Source organism: Pongo pygmaeus, chromosome 6, assembly GCF_028885625.2.
Source record: "Pongo pygmaeus isolate AG05252 chromosome 6, NHGRI_mPonPyg2-v2.0_pri, whole genome shotgun sequence".
NCBI lineage: Eukaryota > Metazoa > Chordata > Mammalia > Primates > Hominidae > Pongo > Pongo pygmaeus.
The window spans coordinates 122083746-122107975 of record NC_072379.2 but is presented as its reverse complement, the minus strand read 5'-3'; the positions used below and the strand labels follow the sequence as shown (position 1 = coordinate 122107975).

The 24230-nt window shown below is 36.1% G+C and overlaps 1 protein-coding gene across 2 annotated transcripts in view; it reads left to right on the top strand.

Annotated features, from left to right (window-relative positions):
- Positions 1-24230, top strand: part of SLC13A1 (solute carrier family 13 member 1) — an 86610-nt gene that overhangs the window by 5856 nt on the left and 56524 nt on the right. For both annotated transcript variants that reach the window (XM_054496708.2, XM_054496707.2), the window contains exons 2-3: positions 12723-12851; positions 22479-22615. In XM_054496708.2, coding sequence (XP_054352683.1) covers positions 12723-12851; positions 22479-22615 — 266 coding nt within the window. The remainder of the gene's footprint in view (positions 1-12722; positions 12852-22478; positions 22616-24230) is intronic.

The window sequence follows — 24230 nt, the reverse complement described above, 5'->3', positions numbered from 1 at the left end:
CCTCCAGACTGTAAATATCTCAAGAACATGGAGCATAGTGTTTAAATTTCTGTCTCCTCCAGCACCAAACCCAGTGCCTGTCACATAGTAGATAGTTAATAACTGTGTTGAGTGAAGGATGATCTAGCATGGCAGAAGGGTGTAAGGCTTTGAACCTGGTAGGAAGGAGAGAATGCAGGAGAAAGAGGTTGATGAAAGGAAGGAACTTCAATAGAGTGAAAATAATGATGAAAGGACAGAACAAGAAGAATGTAGGTGTAACCAGAGGCTGTGCCTTTCACAAAGCTCTTTCTTCCTCCCATAATATGTTTTATACCTTGTCTGGTAACAATAAGAAATGTGAATGCCCACTGTGAGCCTCATAGCGACAATTAGAAATAGTCAATATCATCCCAATTTTATAGAACAGAAACTCAGAGAGGTCAAGAAATGTGCTCAAAGTCACACAGTCCACAAAGGGAGCAAGAGGACTTAAATACAAATCTGTCTGACTTCCAAGCCCAAGATGTCATTGCTTATTTAATGATATTTATATCAGATCTTTAAAAGCTGTGCTCAGATTGCCTTATGTCATTGTTCCTGCATTTGCAATCATGAAAGCACAGGTTGAGGTGATGCCTCTCTCAGCCTGGATCATGTAGTAACCTCTACCCATGATGGACAAATAGTATGAGTAAGAAATAACTGGCTGTTTTAGACTGCTGAGATTTTGGAACTTTTGCCACAGCATAGCTTATCCTGTCCTGATTAACATAGCATATTCTGAAACATTCCCCAAGTGACTCAGACATGCTACCCTTGGCTGATTTTTTTTTATTTATAAAATGAGCAAGCCTCTTTTTAAAAAGTTCCAAATGTTGTCTATGGATAAGCTTCCCCACATTCACCTGAGATACTTGTGTAAAATCATAAACTCTTAATGTGAAGTGTAGGATACTGCACGTTGAACAAACTCCCCAGGTGATTCTGGAGCAGGTAGTTCATGGATTGCATTTTGATCATATCCAAATGTATAGTCAGGTTGGAGAACTGATTATTTCTGTACCTTTTTCCAGTTCCACTGTGTACAGAGTATGAAAACAATGAATCTCAGGTGCTGGTTAGGTGTGGAGGTTGAGGGGAAAGGAGGAACTAAAAGTTTCCCAATAACTGGTGTAGTGGGCCATCAATTGCTTTTCTCTACTATCCATTTTGGCTAAAAACTAAAAAAAAAGAAAAGAAAAAACAGCTAGTTATTTCTCCTTGACTTTGTAGTTGAGCTTATTTTTACTCTCCATCTTCCAAAATGAGGATATTTTAAAGCACTTTAAACTTTGCAATTAATATAAATTGAGTCTTAAGAAATCACTGCTGCAGTAGGGGTAGGAATACCAAGAAAAATACAAAGCCCTTCACAGCCTCTGTCAAATAATAGTGGTGTTTTTCTTGTAGCACAGAGATTTAGAATGCATGATTTTTCTCCTTTTTTAATTGCTTTGTGTTCTCTTTAGAAAATCAATTGTAATGATTGAGGTTTGTGATTGGCTCTGCTTTTCTCACGCTGTGCTGAGAAGAGATCGTACCCACATACATACTAATTCATCAGCCAAATTACTCCCTAATATCAGTCAGTATGTCATTTTAAAAAGCAGAAGAGATGAAAAAACTATATTTTAAAGCCAAACTTATATTCTAATTCCATGTGGGGCTATAATTTAAAAGAGAACCAAGGTGATTTTTAAATGTAATCAGCCACATTTTTTAAGATAACTTGACAGTCAGAACTTTGTGAGGAGGAAAAAGTCATTATCCAAATTGCCTAGACATAGCTTTCTTTGCCTTTTTCACCCCTTCAGCAAGTGCCCTAGCTGTGCACTTGAGGTGGTTAAGACAAGATATGACTATGATATTGTTAATTGGGGGTTGGGTAAGTGGGAATGTCTGTGATGGAGGAATTCACCTATGCAGGTGGACATTTTAGTTCCAGTGCTGTTTGTTGGCAAGAGAGATGAGGGCTGCAGGAAAATTGTAAACACATTCACCCACCGGGGCAGGAGTCAAAATATCCAGTTCCAGGCAAGGAGGAGAGAACAGAGAAAAGGGAACAAGGCAAAGAGAAAGAAGTTTCTATGCTAAGGAACCTTATGCCTAAGATAAAGATTTAGTGTTTTATAAGATATATAAATACAAACAATATTAGAAAGAACAGAAAGAAGAACCTTACTCAATCAAATATGTTACTGACCATATACTGTATGCCAAGTACTGCTTTAAATGTTGGGAACAGGGTAGTAAATTTTAAAAATATATACTACGATAGAGTTTATACATGGACAAATGTCAACTCTACCACATGCTAGCAATGTGATCGTTGAACCTTAGTTCAGCATGGAATTACAATATCTACCCCAAAGAATCTTGGCGAGGGTTAGATAAAATGTCATGTGGAGTGCCAAGTGTTGTATCTGGCACATTATAAGCATTCGTGAGTATTACTTGTCCATCCTATGGTCATAAGTCAGAAAACAGATTTATCTGTCTACTTGGCAAATATTTTCACATCTTAAATAAGTTTTTCTATATATAAAGTCTATGATCAACAGTCTAGATGAGGTTTTAGACAATTAGGATCCTCCCTTCCCAAGCTCTTTCTCCATTGGAAACACAAAGCAAATAAAGATCTCTGTAGATCAGAATGAGTCAGAAAAGCAAACAAGTGGCATGAAGGTGGAAACCTGTGGTTGAAAGCACTCCCATGCCATTCAGGGACCAGAGTCAGGTTAAATGCCAGAAACTAAGGGCTGGAAAATGGTTTTCTCAAACCTGTGAAAGACAGACAGAGCTGGATTGATCGCTGGCTGTGATGGCTCACAGGAAGCAAACACTGCCCATCTTCCCAGCCAAGACCTCACCCATACTACCCAACTCAGCTAGATGACTGGATCCATGTTATGCCGGCAAGAAAAGAACTCTAGGGTGTCAAGATAAGACCCATCTGAACCAGGAACTAGGAACTGGCTGGAAGCAACTGTAAAAGTGCTAGATGAGAAACAAGGAGTGCAGAAGAGGAAAACACAAGAATAAAGCTACCACTCAGAATAAATTTGAAAATAAAATTTCAAAATACAATAAGACACTAAAGAAAGACTGACAAAATCCGCTCAGAAGAAATGAAAATAATAGGGAAATCAACAAGTTAGGAAAGGAAAAACCCAAAAAAAGAGAAACAAATTATTTTTCAAAATATAAAGCAACAGTAAGAGAGTATAAAATAAAACTAGTTAGATATCCTGGAATTTTGTCACTGAGATTAAAAAAACAAACAAAATCCTCAATAGATGTGTCATGTTTGAGGCTCCTGGGTGGTCCTAGTTAACCAGCTTCCCCAGGGGCAACTTCTCCTTTTTCACTTGATTCATGTCAAAGATGAGTCTTAGACACTCTAATGCTCAACAGCTTATTCTCAACAGCTTCTCCTTTTTCATTTGGTTAATTTCAAATATGAGTCTTAGACAGCTTATTCTAATGCTCAACAGCTTATTCTGACTTTTCCAAGATGAAGATGAAGAGCAGGCCAGTGGCATGGGCCAGATGCAGTCAGATGACTGACTGACCAGGAGGGCCTCCGTCCAGAGACCAGTCTCAGAATTTAAAGGACCCTTCCCCCTTACTTATGCTTGTACTCAGCCCGGCGAGTTACCAGGCATTTCTCTCATAAAGGGAGTTTAAACAATTCTGGAAAGAGTAAGCCTTTTTGTTTATGAAAGTTGCATCTGAGGTAGCCTTGTCTCCTGGAAATCCCCAGGCCAAGGTTGAAAATCCCCAAGCCAGTTTGCATCACATTGCTAAGTGACACTTAGTGTCAACCCTGCTATGTGACATACTGCTAAGTGACATGTAGTATCAGCAAGATGCCTGAATAAGCCTTATGGCTATAATTAATCTTATAACCAGGGTATGTCTCTTATAGTATACTACAAGATGAAATAAACTTTAAACTGAGTATCCTTGAAGATATATTCAGTGAACCGAGAAAGAATACTAGGAATTTACCTAAAATACCAGATAGAATATAAAAGGATATTTTTAAGTGAGAGAATCATTTGGAGAATAAATTCAGAGCCCCAACATATGTATAAAAGACATTACTAAAAATGAAAGACTAGAAAAGAAGTCATATTCAAAGTAATAATTACTGAATTCTCCAGAATTTTTTTAAAAAGATGAGCTCTCAAATGCATTTGTAAGTACAAACAACTTAATTAGATATTAGTCCATATTTAGGCACATCAGGAATGAGACTTCAGATTAAAAATAAGGTGAATTTTTAAAAGCTTCCAAATAGAGAAGAAAAAAATCTCCAGAAGGATTCTAATTAGATAAATTAGATAAATTTTTCATTTCAACAATAATGAAAACATCTAATAAATATATAATAGACCTTTCTGGAGAAATCAACAAAATATTATAGAAGAAATTTAATAGACACCTAAAAGAATAGAGAAGTTCATAGATAAAAATACTTTAAGCTATATCTTACTTCATAGATTCTGTGTAATTTGAATGAAAATCTGAACAAAATTTTTACAACTTGAGATAGTAATTTTAAAATTCAAAAGAAAGAATGAAAATCTAACACTTTTTAAGGCAATTTGAAAAACATATAAGATGAAGGAGTTGTCATACAGATTGTAAACCTTATTGAAACTAGAAATGTTAAAAGAGCATAATTCTGTAAGAACTTATTTTTAGAAGGCAGCAGTGGGAGAGAGAGAGGACAAAATAAAGAGACCAGAAGCTTATGTGTCTGCATTTGAGAACTTCAGCATAGAAAATATGTAGCAACATGAATTACTAGGCAAAAATGAGCTCATTCAATTTAAAAAGCATGGCACTTTGGCTATTCATTTTGAGAAAAAAAAGTGTTAGATTCCTATACAAAAATATTAAAGCTCTACACTTGAAAAAATTTTAATCTTAGAAAAAAATATGGAAATATATAATATAGAAAGATTTTCTTATAAAATATGGTAAAAACATGAGACAACAGAAAAGTGTTTAAAATCACTGCATTAAAATTAAAATCCTCCTGTCAATTAAAAATACAATAAAGCTAATTTCTTAGAAAAGCCAGAGACTAAGAAAAATGTTTACAAATACATAGTTTATAGAGAAATAATATTAAGAATCTAAAAATAACTCCACAAATCCATGAGATAAAAGAAAAAATAACCCAACAGAAAAATGAAAAATAACTAAAAATATATAATTTACAGAAGAGAAACAATTATATTCAATAACTGAAAATACTCCACTGGTATTCAAGAACATGGAAATTAAATAAGAAGATTTTTTCATACCATCAGATTGTCAAATGAATTAATTAATCCAATATACCAAGGATGGTGAAATGGAACTTCCGAACATTGTTGGTGTTAATATAAACTAGTATGACCATCTCGGATAGATTCTTCGTCGATTTTCATGCTGCTATAAAGAGATGCCCGAGACTGGGTAATTTATAAAGGAATGAGGTTTAATTGACTCAGCATGACTGGGAGGCCTCAGGAAACTTACAATAATGGTGGAAGGGGAAGTGAGGCAACTTCTTCACAAGGCAGCAGGATGGAGAAGTGCCAAATTAAGGGGGAAGAGCCCCTTATAAAACCATCAGATCTCATGAGAACTCACTCACTATTATGAGGACAGCATGGGGGAAACTGCGCTCATGATTCAATTACCTCCACTTGGTTTCTCCCTTGACACCTGGGTATCATGGAGATTACAATTCAAGATAAGATTGGGGTGGGGACAGAAAGCCTAACCATGTCAGATAGCAAATGAGCAATATCCAGTAAAGTTCCAATGGACTCCTTCCCATTTGAAGTTCTGATGCTAGTTTTCTCCACCAGCTAAGAAAATCTATTTTCCATAGACATGCATGTGGAGATAGGTACAAAGATGTCCATAGCCTTATAATAGTAAAAAATTGGGGAAAAAATCCAAACAAACATCAATAGAAAAACAGACAAATAAACAGTAAAATATTCATAAAAAGGAACACTATATCCATTAAAATGAAGTAACAATAAATCTACATGTATCAACATGAATGTATTTGAAGTACATAAAATATTGAGTGAAAAAAGCAAGTGACATATAGAGTAAACCTTATTTAATTTTAAAACCACGTGTTATTAATGTATTAATGTCTGCATGTAGTATAATCACAAAAACATGAATGAAAAGCATACAAACCACATTCTAGAGAGTAGTTAACTTTGGGAATGGTGGAGGAGAAGGAAATGAGGGAGTGGTCTTTAACATCAGTCTTTAACAAAATATGGAATGTTTTATTTCTTTAAAAATAATTTAAGCAAATGTGGCAAAGTGTCAACATTTGTTAAATACGATAAGGTATACAAATATGTTTGTTGTATATTTTTACTATGTTCTAAATATTTTATAATTTTGAAAATGCTTCTAAAGAATTTACTGCTGAAAAGCTTCTAATACATATATTTTTAATGTAAGGGACCAGGAACTGCCCATACTATAATAACTTCATGTCTCTGGTAGTGTGACGAAATCTTATAATAGGAAAGACGGAGCTGCTATGAATGAGCCAAAGAGGTGCAGTGTATACACACAGAGCAGGTATCCAGGGTTAAGTGACATGACATTTCATATGATCTAATGGAATTCCACCTGGTTTCCACACAACTGCCTCTGTCTGGCTAGGTGCGACTTGTTTGCTGAACTTCTTGATGTAACTTTTGGGAGTGGTAAGAAGTACAGAGATTTTTAAGTAGAAAAGTAGTATTTTTGAGGAAGTCCTCTGGACTTTTTATTCCCCCCTCTTTTCTCTTTCTTTATTCTGAGAAGTAATCATGATTTTTTTTTAAAAAAAATTGTAAGGTCAGTGGTAGTCATAACTGTAAATCTTTACAGTTATGTCCTTTATGATAAATAAACAAGATAAAAGTACACATTATTTTTGTTGCTATCATTCAGTTTAAGAATTCATAATACTAAAATACTTCAGAACAAAATGTGATTAAAACGTTTACTTGTTATGGTTGCAGAGTAAGTTGTAATAATGATACCAGATGTGTCAGCAACTTCCAGCAGACTTGAAGGTAGGTTGTGGGGGAGGAAGGATTCACTCATATTCTTAATTGACAACTGGTCTTCTTTTATTGCTGTTTTACCATTGTTCTCTTGAGGAGGTAGTAGTAGTAGTGATTGTGTGTAATGGTAGTAAACAATTTGTGGTGGTTTTGTTTCTTAGGAGTAGGAGGTCTGTTAAGGTGAAGAGAAAGAGGAAAGAGACAAATTTGGAAGAAATTTACAGGAGACAAAGATAATATAGCTTGAAACAATTGGTCACTCTATGAGTTTCTAGTGACAAAATGAAGCTACTTTATGTTCTACCTCAAAGTCAGTCCTAAAATCAAATATCTAGGATCTCTTTTTAGTTGCAACACAGTTCCACAACTTCTGAGTGGTTTTCTTCTTCATCAGAAGAACTTGTCCACCAAAAGTTACTCACCCTTGTATTCTTTGTGTGTGTGTGAATAGATGTGAATAACACAAAAGAAGAAAATGGTTGTTGTTTTTTTTCTATCTCTTATACTTTTCTTCTTCTTAGCAAGATTATTCACAGATCTTTGATTTTAAAGTAAACAAATAACCCTATATACTTTAATAGGATAGTTTTAAAAGGAAATACTTGGTGTTGTGTTTAAATTAACCTTCTGCTATTTAATACCTAAGGACTTCGAAGGGAAAGAATGCTTTCCTGCATTCTTTCACATCCCCAAGCATGACCAAGAAAAATCACACAATAGAGAAAAGGAATTAGAGGAAGGAAGCATTCCTGGGAAGAACCCATCAATAGGATGCTTGTTTAATTTATCAGCCAAAGAGGGACACTTTTGAAAATGAAAGGAAATACTAATGAGAAAGGATACTTTACAATAACACTGTCCTGAGAAAACTGGGGCAGATGGCTATCCTACCCATTAAAGAGCTCTCAAACGATCCTAAAATTTGTATTGAAACAAAAGACCCCAAATAGTTAAAGCAATCTTGAACAAAAAGAACAAAGCTGGGGGGGTATCACACTACCTGATTTCTAAATATACTACAAAGCTATGGGAATCAAAACAGCATGGCAGTGGCATAAAAACAGACATGTGGACCAATTAAACCATACAGAAGCCAGAAATAAATCTCTACATTTACAGCCAACTGATTTTCAGCAAAGGTGCCAAGAACACACAATGGGAAAAGGAGAATCTCTTCAATAAATGGTGTTAGTGAAACTAAATATCCACATGCGGAAGAATGAAATCAGATCCATATATCTCACTATATGCAAAAGTCAACTCAAAATGAATTAATTAATTAAATGTAAGACCAAAAACTATGAAACTACTGGAATACAAAACAGGGGAATAGCTCCCTGACATTGACCTAGACAATAATTTTTTTGGATATGACCTCTAAAGCACAGGCAACAAAAGCAAAAATAGACAAATGGAATTACATTATACTAATAAAACTTCTTCACTGCAAACAAAATCAAGAGTGAAAAGACAACCTATAGAATAGGATAAAATATTTTCAAACTATTCATCTGATAAGAGATTAATATCAAAAATACATAAGGAATTCAAACAACTCAATAGCAAGAAAGCAAACAACCCAATTGAAAAATAAGCAAAAAATTTTGAATAGACTTTTCAAAAGAAGGCATACATATGGCCAACAGGTACATGAAAAAATGCTCGACATCACTCTTCTGGGAAATACAAACTAAAACCACAGTGAGATATTATCTCACCCTTGTTAGAATGGCTATTATAACAAGTGTTGGCCAGGATGTGAACACTGTTTGCAGAAATGTAACTTAGTACAGCCATTATGAAAAATAACACAGCATTCCCTCAAAAAATTAAAAATAGAACTACTGTATGATCCAGCAATGTCATTACTTGATACATACCCAAAGGAAATGAAATCAGTATGTTGAGGAGATATCTGCACTCCCATGTTTATTGCTGCACTAGTCACAATAGCCAAGATATGGAATCAACCTAAGTGTTCATCAACAGATGAATGGATAAAGAAAATATGGTATGTATACACACACACACACTCACACATGCACATGCACACAAACACACACATGGAGAGAGAGAGAGAGAGAGAATGAAATACTATTCAGCCATAAAATGAAGAAAATCCTGTCATTTGTTACAACATGTATGAACCTGAAGGATATATGTTAAATGAAATAAGCCAGGGACAGGAAGACAAATAGCATGTGATCTCAGTCATGTGGAATCTAAAAAAGTTGATCTCATAGAAGTGGAGAGTGAACTTGTGGTTTCCAGGGTCTGGGGAGATCAGGTGTCGGGGTTAAGGAGATGTTAGTCAAAAGATAGAAGGAATAAGCTTGAGAGATTTATTGTACAACATGGCGACTGTAGTTAATAACATTTCGTACTCTTGAAAAATGCTAAAAAGAGTGGATATAAAGTGTTCTCAGCACAAAGATAATAATGATGTGAGGTAATGCACATATTAATTAGCTAGACTTATTCATTCCACTATGCATAGATACTTCAAAGCATCATGTTGTACATGATAAACACAGTACATACAATTTTACATGTCAATTAAAAAAATAAGGATTAAAAAAAAGAGCATTCAGAGGAGAATAACTCTGTTTTCCTCCTTTTCCAGACCTTTGGTTTCCATGATGTGAAAAAAGGGGGCAATTTTCACAAATTCTGGCAAGGCAGCTATCAAAGACAATGCAGATATGGTGCTTTAGCTAGCTGCAATTATAATCCACTGGGACTCCTATGAAAAAATACAAAATGCACATATGTGTTCAGGGTAAACTCCACGATGAGACATAAATTTGAACTGCAAATCAAAAGGTAGACAAGTTTTCCAAATGGGTTATGAATCCAGGCATTCAGCTTAGGCAAAAGGAAACTACTTGGAAGCAAGTTTCTGGAACCAGATTTAAAGATGAAAGGGAAGGTCTGGAAAAGGGTGTAGCCCAGTGCTTCTCAAACTTTAACCTAGATAAGAATCACCTTGTGAGCTTGAAAATGCTGATTGATTCAGTGTGTCTGGGGAAGGGCTTGATGTCCTACATTTCTCACAAGTGCCCAGATTATGCTGACGCTGCTGGTTCATGGACCAGCAGAGGGGCAGAGAGGGGAGAAGTCCAAATGCACAATCTAAGTGTTGATTCTTGAATGACAAAGCAATATTTGAAAGGCGGAGCAAATAGGCAACCTTTTTCCTACCAGATATTTTACTAAAATGCTGACAAAAGCTGAGGAGGTAAGAGAATGAGTGAAGTAATGTAGTAGTACTGTATAGAACTGAAAAAATACAAGTCAGTCTCTAAAGGTGACCCTGGAGAACTGTTGCCATGGAAGAATATGATCCCAATGTTACCAAATATCTCAGTTTGTTAAGAGAAGGCAGGAATTCAGACTTTATTTTTTAACATTAAATCTGCTGATTTGTAAATCCTGACTCAAATTAAGCACATAGACTTATAACACTGTGAATCAAATATATAGAATTCCCTTGCTAGACTTGGCCATCAGCTTGCAACTGCTTCATCCAAATGATCAAACACGGTCAAAGGGTCTAGAATGTGAGCTCAGACAGGAAGAAACTAGCACATAAAGGATCTGTGGGCTTGTTGGTATACCAACTGGCTGAATACTATGAATTAGAGTTCAGAGAAAGGGATGCATTATGAGGAGCAAGGATCAGAACTCAAATATCAAGGAAGTGTGTAAAGAAGATTCTTTGGATATAGAAAATTGATGTCAGGAGGTGTTGTGATAAGACATTATAGTCAAAGTGAAGGTGGGTTTGAATGCAAAATGAGGATTCTTCAATTATTTTCAATAAACAGCTTAAAGTCATTGACTTTTGGTTGATTTCAGTCAGGGCTGAGCCACTTAAAATATGGAAGTAGTCTGGGCCAGGTAATAATGTGATTATTGAAATTTTGCTTTTTATTCTGTCACCAAAGTTGTGCCATCTTAGTGGACTATGACTCTCCACCCAAAGGCCCATGTTGACATGGATGTTCAACACTTAAGGCAGGGGGTGTATATAGTGAACAGAACCAGCTAGCACCATGTATTCTATTTATTTTTTGATGTTTTAGCAGACCCTCATAGATTGGTGCTCCAGATAGTTGTCAGGGTGGCTAGACCTGTAATCTGGCTTTATGCAAGGGAATGCCAAATAAAAAATGGATCCTTGGAAAGTGACCTGATATTGGAATAGTCTTGCCTGCAGTGGAGCAAGTGAGTGGAGGGGCAGATTTGAGAGATATAATGACTGGGGAATAAATAGGATCAAGATAGTGGCTAGTTGTAACTAGAGAGCAAGATTAAAAGTGGTCCATTTTATCTCTGCAACCTAGGTTCTTACAAGTATGATGGAAAACATAAAGTCATAAGAGGAACTTTCAGGCTATCCATGTGTTCTCATTAAGAGAAAATGCACAACCTTTCTTCCATGCTGGCATTTTAATTTAAGCTAGTATATACAATTCTCTCTAGAGCTGTTTAGGAAGATCCATTCAAGCCTCAGCTTTGTTTTGTTGTTTTATTGTTTATCAAGATGGTAGAAGCAGACTCTGTATGAAACTGTCAACATCAAAACACTTTCATTCTTTCTCCTTTAAATAGATAACACAATAAAGGTATTGCCTAATCCTGGCTTATTAAGGATATCTTAGAAATGCACTGGAAGTGTAGGGATGCTGGTCAAGTAAATTCCAAGCCCCAAGGACTCATCCTGCAGCAGGTGAATCAGATAGCAGTAGTGCCAGACAAAAATAAAAGCTTAAATAAATAACTTCATTCAACCTAAACAGCAGTTTTTGTAAATTTTTCAAATGCAACTCAGAATTTGCAGAGAGTAAGCACTGTGAGAGCAAAATAGCACCATTTGATAGCTGCTAACCTTTACTAAAGACTTAGAACATTTCAGGTGATTTCATACCAAAGTTATCTATATAAGTTAAATATAATGATAAATTTTGACCATCTCTTAACAATGCCCTAAAACATGAACCTATAGTTTTATACCAAGCAAAGCAACAGGTTCTATGAAGAGTAGCATTCAGGCTCTTCCATGCCACACAACTTGTCATGTCTATTCTCTGAGACACAGTACAGCAAAGGTTTCTCCTAGGTTGGTTTTCCCCTTTTAGTTCGAAGGAGAGGAAGGCAGGAGTGCTTGGGTCCAACTCAACCAGGCACCAAGGAATGCAGTTAAAAGGCAGGTGTCCTGCCCCCAGGGGAAAGGCTGTAACTTGGCTATTTCTGTACTCTGAAAGTATGGGGGAGTGCATTTTATAAGCCAAAGGAAGGTGAGTACAAACATCTATATACACTAATATGAGCAAGAAAATGGACTAGATGATGTTATCTATTTTGAGGGAAATGTGAAATAAATGTAATGAATGGGGATTTTTTTCTCTCTTTAGTTTTTTATGTTTATTAAATTTTGCTTCTTAGAACTTCTAAGAAATGAGTATTTGAGGGCAACTCAAAGATGCAGAGGTCTTTGGATGTTCTTACATTCTCTGTGACATGGATCTATTAAGCAAACATGTTTGTGTTTGAATGTTGACTTCTCCAGCCTCATAATATCACCTTTTGCTTTGCATTTGTTCTTACCAGGAAGCAGAATGTGCCTACACACTCTTTGTGGTCGCCACATTTTGGCTCACAGAAGCATTGCCTCTGTCGGTAACAGCTTTGCTACCTAGTTTAATGTTACCCATGTTTGGGATCATGCCTTCTAAGAAGGTAAGTCCTCTTGCCAATGTCATAAGTTGATCTCCTGTTTTGTATTGAGATTTCCATTGAGAAAAGTTATTTTTAAAGGGAGCAATCATCCCGTTGGTAAGGTTCCACATAAGTCCCCCAAACTTCCAACTGTTTCTCCTCTCTGGCATTCTGCATGTGTGTCCACCTTCAAAGAACAAACACAAGCTGACATGCTTCTTGAGTCATGCATGTCAGTGGGAGGAATGTATGTCCCCTCTTCTCTCACTGACATCTATGCCTAGTGCCTCCCTCTCAAAAACAGGGAAATTTGTTGACATCCTCCATAAGCTTTTTATATTCAGCAGAATTCAGCCTCACGGTGTTGGAAAAACAATTTTGTTTTTAATGAAGAAAAAGCTTCCCTGTTTTCATTTCCAGAAACCTGCCATTTCAAAAGATAAAGCCAAACTAATGTTCATGTATAGCTCCATTTTGTTCTTGCTGAGAGGAGTTTATTCATGCTAAGAGGTGTTTATTTGTTCTATACAATCTGAGAGTACCCATCTGAAGAAAGTGGATTTGGTTTCCCAAACGCATTGAAACCAGTCTCCAGCCACCCAGTGAACAACTATCTAAACCATAGCTGAAACAATCTCAAGAAAGATGTTAAGTTCGAGATGCCAGTCAGTGCAATTTATCACCTTTGGACTTCTATCTTCTGCCTGGGTCTAACATTGCTCTCTTGAGGCTCACCTGTCTGTCATTTTCTTTTTAACTAACCCTTGATTACATTTCTTCCTGTGAAAGGAATGGTTCCCTTCTTTATTTTCACGTCCTTCTTCCTGATTTTGGAGCCCCAGTCAATCTTCTTGCACTTTTTATCCTCTCTGATCCTCTTTTCTTACTGGGTTTTCCCCTCCCACCTAACTTCGAGTCTTTTCTTTCTAATGGTCATTGATTTGGAAGAGTGGCCAGGGCTGTACTTCAGTTCCTCTTGCCTCCAGGCTGACATTCTGCTGCCCCATGGAATCTCAGAGCTATAATCTATTAAGCTTCTTAAAGCTTAAACATGCTATATTGCTTTCAATATCGGGAATAAAAAAAGAAGGGGTTGATGAGTTGTTAAAAACAGGGTGTCAAATTTTTAACCCTTGTCCCATGGGCTTGGATGGTTCTGTGTCCAGAGATAGGTATGTTTAACAGTTATACCTTTGTCTCTTATGGTTAATAACAATAAAACTGACTAAATTAACTGTTAAAAAGAGGCTGAAGTAGAAGTGAGATTCACTGGACTCATGGGGCATTTCTGTAGCAAGCTGTTATGGGAAGGTACATAGAAACATTAGAGGGAAGAAGGAGGGAAGGGTGCCTGGGAAGGGCTGGCTTTGTAGGAGCTGCCAAGGATATATACGTCTGCCTCTTTGTGGTGTGTAAGGTCCTGACTAAAGGCAGCAAAGTTGTAGGTGCCAATGGCAGTTTTGCATCACTCTGACTGCAGACACCTGCCCAACAGTCCTTTATCCCCCAACTAATTTAACAGTCATAGAATCTTAGACTTGAAAGGGAATTCTTGTTGGTCACTTCTCACCCAGAACAAAGATCCCATCCAATATCTCCAATATCTCTTACACATGAAATCATTCAGATCCCAGACTGGGTGGCAGCCAGGCAGAGGCGCTCCTCACCTCCCAGACAGGGCGGCCAGGCAGAGGGGCTCCTCACTTCCCAGAGGGGGCGGCCGGGCAGAGGTGCTCCTCACTTCCCAGACGGGGCGGCCGGGAAGAGACGCTCCTCACCTCCCAGACGAGGAATGTTCACAAATGTGCAGGTAACACCTGCTGCTACTCCAGCCATTCGGGCCCTAAATCTGCAGCTCTACATTTTGTATCCAGGTCTTCAGATTTGGGAAATAGAAAATGTTTATCTAAAAATGCAAGTCTTTTTGGTTATCAAACTCAGACATTGAAATGAAAGTGCAGTTATGTCATTCTCCCATTTAAATTATGTATTCATCTCTTGAAACTGTTCACTATTGCCACAAGTAGATATATATTAAACTAATAATACCACATTGGACACTATATCTCATACCCTAAACCATAATGATATATGTCTAATCAATAACCAATGTTACTTTAAATAAATAAAAATTTCTGACAACTATCAAAAAAAAAAAAAGAAATCATTCAGAAGGTGTTTAAAAGCTTTCTGGATTATGGGCCTCTAATATCCCTTTCAAGGAGATACATATTATTTTTGAATAATTTTAACTCATAAGTAACTCAGCTTTATTGAGCCCACATCTGAAACTCAGTCACTGACTCATTAAACTTATTTCTAACATGTAGAATTTCATAAATAAACCTCACTTTTTTGCATGACAGTATTGCTTGAATTTGAAAACCAATATCATTTCCTCCTTATTTCTTCCCACCTTGAGCCTTAGTGGTTTCCAGACCTCAACTCCCATCCTCAAATCTGCCATTTCCAACTCTATCACGACTACCATCTTCTTTTTCTTCCTGAAACTAACTCTAGTTTGTCAATGAGACTTAAGAATTAAATGAGTTAATAAATGCAAATTTCATTACATAGTAAGTACTCCATATATGTCAGCCAATGGTATTATTTATATATTCACAAAAGTGAATAGATCATTCTAGAAACATTCTGAGTGTTGCAAAGGTAAATGAGCCTATCGTCTTCCCTATGGCATTTCAGCCTAAGTTTGTTTTAAACTTTATGTGATTCTCTTCACCTTGTAAGTTTAACTGGAACTTGCAGCAAATCATAATCCTTAGAACTTTTAGTGGAGAAAACTGCTCTTCAGACTTGTGAGCCTTTTTCCAGACAGGCTAACTTACCTTTTACTAATAAGTTAGCTGACCAAAGCTACAGTCTATTATGAATGAGCTAGAGATTTAGTCATTAGGTCTGAGCTTAAAATTTGATATTTATCACTGATTACTTGATGATCATGTCCTTTAATAACTCTTATCATCTGTAAGTGGGATATGATAATGCTACAAAACCCATTGTTGTCACGATCAAATTAAATAATGTATGTTAAACAATGATACAAACTAAGTATCAAACATTCTTATAAGGTTTAATATTCCCAGTTAAAATTTATTTTGAGAGTTTTAAACTATAATTCCTGCCCGCTGCAGCATCTTTGAATCTCAGATCTGTCACTGAGTAGGATACCATGTCATTAATGCCCTCATCTAAGTTTAGAGCCCTAAACACCTCTCTCTTTGGCCATCATAGTTATAACTTTACCTATTTATTAAGCCAGTCCTAAATACTGGTATTTTGCTGAGCCTGTTATACTGTGTTTGAAGAATATCAACAAATATTAAACTTTTCTCATATTTGTTGAACTAAACCTGAAATGCTAAAGTATTTAGAGTATGTTCAATTTGATATTTCAAAACATTCATATTATTATCATCAAAAATATTTATATATAAATTTTACATATATGAATGTGAAAATATACATGTATGGATATATATATATAGAGAGAGAGAGATAGATAGATGTTATGTTATGTATTTACTCAGTGATTCAATAGATATTCATATGGTAGTACTCTGCCAGGGATTTGGGAACATATCAATGAATAAAAACAGGCAAAATATTTCCTATCTTTCTAGAGGAAAGGAGGCAATGAACACTATATCTGATAAATAGAAATATACAGTATAGTGAGCTAGAAAGGCAATTTTGTGCTATGGAAAAAATGCAACAGGATAATGGGGATCAGAGAGAATGGTAGTTTTAAATAAGGTGGTCAGGTTAGACCTCCTTGAGATAGTGATACCTGAACAAAGACTTACAGGAAATGAAAGAGTTATCCATTTGAATATTTGGAGAATGACTATTGCAGAAGAGGTAACACTCAGTGCAAAGACCTTATTGCAGGTACATCTGCAGTGTAATTGGAAGAGAGTAACTAAAGAGAAGAATGATAGATTAGGTCAGGTACGTAATGTAATGAGGCAATGGACCAGGCAGGGTCAAAGTAGGCCATTGCAAGATTTTAACATTGAATAAAATGGGATCCTCTGAAGAGTTTTGAGCACAAAAGTTACATGATCAACCTAACTTTGATTTTAAAAAGGATAATTTGGGCTGCTGTGTTGAGAAACAAGACAGAAAGAAAGAGACAGGTAGTGGGTTACTGCAGTAGGTGAGAGACCATGGTAATTCAGCCCAAGAGCAGTAATAGAGATATCGAATGTATTGTTGATAAAATGTGAAGGTAAAATCAGCAAACTTTCCTGATTGATTAGATATGGCATACGGTTGGAAAAAAAGTGTCAAAGATACCTCACAGCTTATCTGCCAATTGGGAAAATGGAGTTGCTATCAATTGAAACGGGAGGAAGATGGGAAGTGCAGGCTTACTCTAGGAAAGGGGCTGACACTTGAGTTCAGTGCTGGACAGGTACGTTTGAAATACCTATTAGACATCTAAGTGAAGATGTTGAGTAGGCAGTTGAATACAAAAGAGTCCAGAGTTCATAGGAAAGAGCTAATCTGCAGATATAAATCTGAGATTCATCAAAATATAGATGGTATTTAAAGCCCTAAGACTTGATGAGATCACTCAGGAGTGAATGAAGATAGAAAAGCAAAGAGGACAAAGAACTGATCTCTGCATAGCTACAACAGTAAGAAGTAGATGAGAAGAGAAAGTACTAGCTAAAGAGACTAAGAAGAAAAGGTTATTAAGGTAGGAGGAGAACCAGGAGGGTGTGGGATCCTGGAATCCAAGTGAAGCAAATGTTTTGAATGATTATGTGTGTCAAATCTGCTGATAAGTCAGTTAATGTGAAAACTAGATATTGACTATTGGATTTAGCAAAACAATGTAATAACTAACAAAGCACCTTCTAAAAAATATTATCTCATTTAATTCACAAAGTTGGTGTGAGGTAATATTTAACTTTTACAACCATTTACTGATTTGTAGAAAGGTCGCTGAACTAGTTAATCACATAACTAAGAGAGAACTCAGGTGCTCTGATTGCAAAAGCCCATGTTTTTTGATGAAATCCTATTTTGAGACAGAAATATAACTATGTTGATCTTGCAAACAGATATCAAATTTTATTAGAAATTTTATTTGACATATCAATTTTGCCTTGAGAATAGTTATATTTATCGGTGTAATTTACAAACCAACAGCACCTTCTTCTATTACCTCCTGGACAAGTAGGCCATAAATAAACACATCTGCCTGTAGCTAATGTTTCTTCTCAAATATTCTGAATCTGATGAAAACCATAGAATAGGTACTACAATGAAAACAGAGAATGTGAAGTGTTTTTCTTAAGTTTAACAACTAATTTTATTTGGACTGCAGGCTATAGTTTGTTTGCATGGTCTATTGAGAAAACTGACAAACCGTGGGCCTGAAGGCCAAATCAGCCTGCTGCCTGATTTTTAAAATAAGATTTTTAGTAGGACAAACCCATAGTCATTCATTGACATACTGCCTTTGACTATTTTGTGCCATGACAGAGTTGAATAATTACAGTGAAGACCATATGGCCAACAAAGACTAGAATATTTACTGCTTGGCCCTCTACAGTATGCTAACTCCTCATATAACCCAAATCAGTAACAGCAAGAATGTCTCATAGTCCTAGACTTCTTTCTGTGTCTAATCACTTACTAATAATGGCTTGCTTCTATGTGTTTATTTGTATTTTTAAGTTATTCTGCATTTATTCTTTCATTTAATTCTCAGAGTATTGGTAAAATAGGGTATCTTAGCCCATTCGGATTGCTACAACAAAATACATTAAGCTGGGTAGATAAACAACAGATATTTATTGCTCACAGTTCTGGAGGCTGGGAAGTCCAAGATCAAGGCACTGGCAGATTGAGTGTATGGTAAGGGCTTGCTCTCTGCTCCATAGATGGCATCTTGCTGCTGCATCCTCACATGATGGAAGGGGCAAGGGAGCTCTCTCAGGCCCCTTTTATAAAAGCACTGATTCCATTCATGAGGTTGGAGTGAACATATTTGGTTCCTTTTAAGTGCCAACATATGAATTTGGGTGGGCATATTCATATGATTTGGGTATTCAGTTCAACATATGAATTGGGTTGGCAACGTTTAGACCACAGCAGTCAATAGGGCTTATTTCCATGAGCCAAACTGCAAAAGAGATAAGGTAAAATGAAAACTTAAATCTTCATTCATTTTTCAATAATAAACTCAAGGATCAGCCCCTTTAAAAAGACTTTCCCAATCCCTCTAGGAAAAAAAAATATCACCCCACTTACTTTTAAAATCTCAATTATATTTTGGAGAGGTATCATTCAAGCATCTATAATACTTTATTGCACTTTTTGTTAACTTGTTTTTTCTCGTCTAATAGCTTGTAAGCTCCTTAAGTCTAGGGACTTATTAAATTTAACATCCATTAAGTGCCAATTTGTGCCAGGCATGTGCTAAGTCCATAAATACAATGATCAATGAGATACATCTTGCCTTCAAGATAAATCTAGTGTAATAAAGGGGATAAAGAAGTGAAGAAATGATCAATATATAAATTAAGATGTACTATAAAAAGGGAGATATTATCTAATCCAGTTTAGGGTCCTAGGGAAGATATCTTAGAAGAACTGACATCTTCCATGAAGGAAGATTAGAAGTATCCAAGACAAGGGGAGAGGATCATTCCAGGTTAAATTGCAAGCAAGTGTTAAAGCGCTTCTGCGTTTGGGTAACTAAATACATAGGAAGAAGAAGGGTGGAGTGGCAAAAACCTAAATTGGAGAGGTGAAATGGGACCAGATGATGAAGGGTCTTTTATGACATGTTGAAAATATTGGATTTGGTCTTTAAAACTATGGGAAGGTCTTAGAAACTATACTGAAGAAGTATAAGAAGGACAATTATGTGATCAGATTTACACTTTAGAAAAGGGGCTATGACAATGGTATGGAGTGGGTCAGAAAAAGATCGATCATACAGTAGCCAAGTGAGAAATAGTGAGGAGCTTAATCAAGGTAGTCATGTGTAAACAGAGAAAAAGGGACAAATTTTAAAGATATGAAGGACCTAGGAATAATAGGACTTATATTGGAAGTGAAAAAGGAATCATGGCTGACCTTTAGGTCTCTGTCTTGGGCAACTGAGTAGATACATGTTTACATTAACCACAAAGGGAGAATGTGTTTGAAGGATGGGGAGTGAGAAGATGAGAAGTGTCATTGTGGATATGTTGAATTGTAGGTGTTTGTGGGAAATTCAAATGGAAATGAATAGTTGGACATATCAGTCTGAAACTCAGAAGACTTATCTGTGTGGAAATAAAGATCTTGGTGTAGTCAACATTCATTTAACAAATGTTCATTGAGTGCCCCCATGTATGTGCCAGGCATTATTTTAGTCCCATAAAGTTGAATCCTTCAAATTCAGTCATTGGATGGATAAAACAAGAAGACTATAAAGACTATGGACAGAACCCTGTGGAATACCAGCATTTTGGAGGACCGAGATAACTGGATTTTCAAAGTCAGAAAAAAAAAAAAATTCAGAGGCAGGTATAGAACTAGGGAGAAAAAAAAAAAAAAAAGCTTCCTGACTCTGGAACACTAGTAAATTAACATACTGAAATACTTATACCTAGCATAAGAGTTGAAAGAGTTAGGAGACTAGGAAGTAGAGGACAGAGTGTAGAAAATTGGGATATAAGAGCTCAGAGACCATAGCTTATTCATCGTCCCTCCCTCCCTCATTCTTTCAGTGCTATTTACCAAGCTCTTCTACTGTGTACCAGCACTACGCTAGGTGCAAAATATGTGATGGTTAGCAAAACAGAGTCCTGGTTTGGCTAGCAAAACAGATTCCTTGTCCTCATCAGAATGTATGGTATAATACAGAAAACAATAAGCACGTAAACAAACAGTATTTATGTAATGTATATACTACGAAAAAACCAAACGGGGCTCTATGATACAGAAAAATGATAGGACCTATTTAGAAAGGCCTGATATTTGAGAATTGAAGAGGTGCAAAGATGGAAAAATATATCAAGCATTTATTAATGTATTGTCTGCTCCTATAATATTTTTGGTGCATACAGATAATTTTTCAATGAGTAATTAATAAATGAAATAGCAAGGAAATTGATATAATTATTTTCTATTATCCAATCACTACAAAATGTAAAGAGATAGATATAAACTTTGAAAGACATCATAAATGAACATTTTATAAAATATAACAGTTGTCCACTTGCCTACTTTTAATTTCAAGGGTAATTATCAATTTTTGTTTTTTTTGAAACGAAGCCAAGCTTAGCAAGTTATGTTAAAAATGCAGATATAATTTAATATAGCAAAATTATCATAAGAATTGATTTTCCTTTTTGTGCTTTTGTAACATTAGAATGGTTTTATTCCAACATTTCCATTCCTTCTATTAGCTATCGCTTGATTTTTTTAGAGGGGTATTTACTTTATAATCCTCTTTTCAGCACAGCCTTGTGATTCAGTTTAGCCAAGTGCTTCTTAAAGTAAGTTCTCTTGAATACCAGTCCCATGAAGTGCTCCACCTAAAAATTAAATAAAAATAAGTTTTTAATAATTAAATACACCTGAAAAATATGTAGTATATGATCTCCCCTTCTTTAAAAATGACATTATACACTATTGTTTAAAGGTTTTTGCAAAGGCCTATAGGAGAGAAAATTCTAGTATTTCAAAATTCTGTTTTCTCAACTTAATCGATTACACAACCCTTTAAAAAAAAAAGATTATGCACCTAACGTATTTCAAAGTATTCTTTAAGAAATACTGCTGCAAATGGTTGCTTAAAGTTCTAGGTCCTTTACTAATCTCTGAATGGTGTTGACTGAAAATAGCTTAAAATATTAAGTCTCATTTGAGGGTATTTGTTTTATAATTTTTTTTTTTTTTTTTTGAGATGAAGTCTCACTCTGTCACCCAGGCTAGAGTGCAATGGCACGATCTCGGCTCACTGCACCTCCGCCTCCTGGGTTCAAGCAATTCTTCTGTCTCAGCCTCCAGAGTAGCTGGGACTGCAGTCATGCACCATCACACCTGGCTAGTATTTTGTACTTTTAGTAGAGATGGGGTTTCACCATGTTGGCCAGGCTGGCCTCGAACTCCTGACCTCAAGTGATCCACCTGCTTCGGCCTCCCAAAATGCTGGGATTACAGGTGTCAGCCACCATGCCTGGCCTTATAAAAAGTAATTTTGAAAGTAAAATCATTCAATATATAAAGGTGTGACTGCAGTTACAGCATAATGGGTCACGATGAAGACAGCAGCAAGTTGGAGCTTGATTGAAAACTTTCCCAAATCACAGTCACTGCCGTTTCACTATAGATGCATAAACAAATTAGCCCCAATAGAAAAGCACTTACCTGATGTTACTCAGCTATTTAATAACCCTGAGTACTCTTTTTTCTGTATACTTTTCCTTAACACCATTTTTGAGTAAGAATATAGAACATGTCTAAATTTGTATTCAAACACATCTACATTTTTCTCAACAAAATGGAAAGATTATGCGGTTGAAGGTGAAAATTAAGAGCAGCATAATAATGTCTTTCTTGTGCAATGTTATTTTTCCCCACCAAAGTAAATAATCATGGGTTTAATTGTTATTTCAGGTGGCATCTGCTTATTTCAAGGATTTTCACTTACTGCTAATTGGAGTTATCTGTTTAGCAACATCCATAGAAAAATGGAATTTGCACAAGAGAATTGCTCTGAAAATGGTGATGATGGTTGGTGTAAATCCTGCATGGTAAGTACTGCATTTACTGCTTCCAGTTTACCTGCTGAACAGACCATTTTTGTGCAGAGCAAATAATGAAATAAATAATTCACGCCCAGGAAATCCTTTGTATCACAATCTGACTTATGACGTTTTTTCCTCTGCAAATATGAAAGTGATATAAACTGTACTTGAATTGTAGGAGGAAAAAAAAAAACTTTCACTGCAGGTCTAATTACAGGGTGGTTGGAATACGTGCCCACAACCACAGGGTGGTTGGAATACATGCCCACAACTTTCTCACCTTTTATGCATCATAGAAGTCAAAGCTGAGAGAAGCTTTGAACCTCAACAGACAAGATTGATAGACTTCAGAGTAGATTTTCCTCCTATCTTGTTTATTTGGCTGATTACATATTCAGAACTTATTCAAGAGCATCCTTTATCATCAGGGAGGATGTTACAAACCAAAGACAAAGACATTACTGACAAAATACAAATGTGTGCAGAAAAATTCCAAGGTGAATATTTTTCTTTTTAAACCAACTGTTGCAAAGTGAAACAATCAATTAAGACATTTCATCTATAGAATATGAAATCACTCATTTGATTGATAAAATTAATTGGCTATTTCGGTTTTATTTCACCTCTTGCTAAGAACATGAATGTAAGCTAAAGAAAATTTCCAGTGTCATAATCATTTGCATAGTGGCATTTTGCGTTAAAGCCTTAGATGTTTCTTCCCTTCTCATCTTTCTTTGAAAATTAGAATATTGTATTGACTTATGTTGCATAATTCATTCTAGGGCATAGCCACATCTGTGTTTTTCATTTATGGTGCAAATTGTTTTGCTAAATACAAAAAAAAATGACTCAGATGAAACAAATTTTCAATTTTTTTGAATTAAAAATTGTATAACACATATGTGTTTAAGACATTATCTCGTCTGGGCGTGGTGGCTCATCCCTGTAATCCCAGCACTGTGGGAGGCCGAAGTGGGCAGATTGCCTGAGGTGGGGAGTTCAAGTTTAGCCTGGACAGCATGGTGAAACCTCGTCTCTACTAAAAATACAAAAATTAGCCGGGTATGGTGACAGGCACCTGTAATCGCAGCTACTCGGGAAGCTGAGGCAGGAGAATTCCTTGAATCTAGGAGGCAGAGGTGGCAGTGAGCCAAGATTGTGCCATTGCGCTCCAGCCTGGGCAGCAGAGTGAGACTCTGTCTCAAAACAAAAAACAAAAAACAAAAGCAAAAAAAGCGACGTCATCTGACTCTTAAAATGGAGTGGCGATCCATGCCTTTTAGGGTGCTACAGAAATGTATCTCTTTTTCCTGACCCTCTGCTCACTGTTCCAGAGGATGATGTAATGCACTTCACAGTGGGGCAGAAGTTCTGTCCAGTATGCCACTAAGTGGCTCTTAAATTTAAGGCATTTTCACCATCCAGAAGCTTTATCTGATCCCGGCATTTTTTACACAAAGATTTCTTGTCTTGACAATGCCCTAAGAAGTTAAAAGTTCTTAATTTTCTTTTTTTTTAGAAGAACCATTTATTGTGTAAGCAGATTCCTAATACATTTTCTTTTATTTTGTTGTATACATTGAAAATATTCACCTTATCTAAGTCTGAAACGTACATTGTG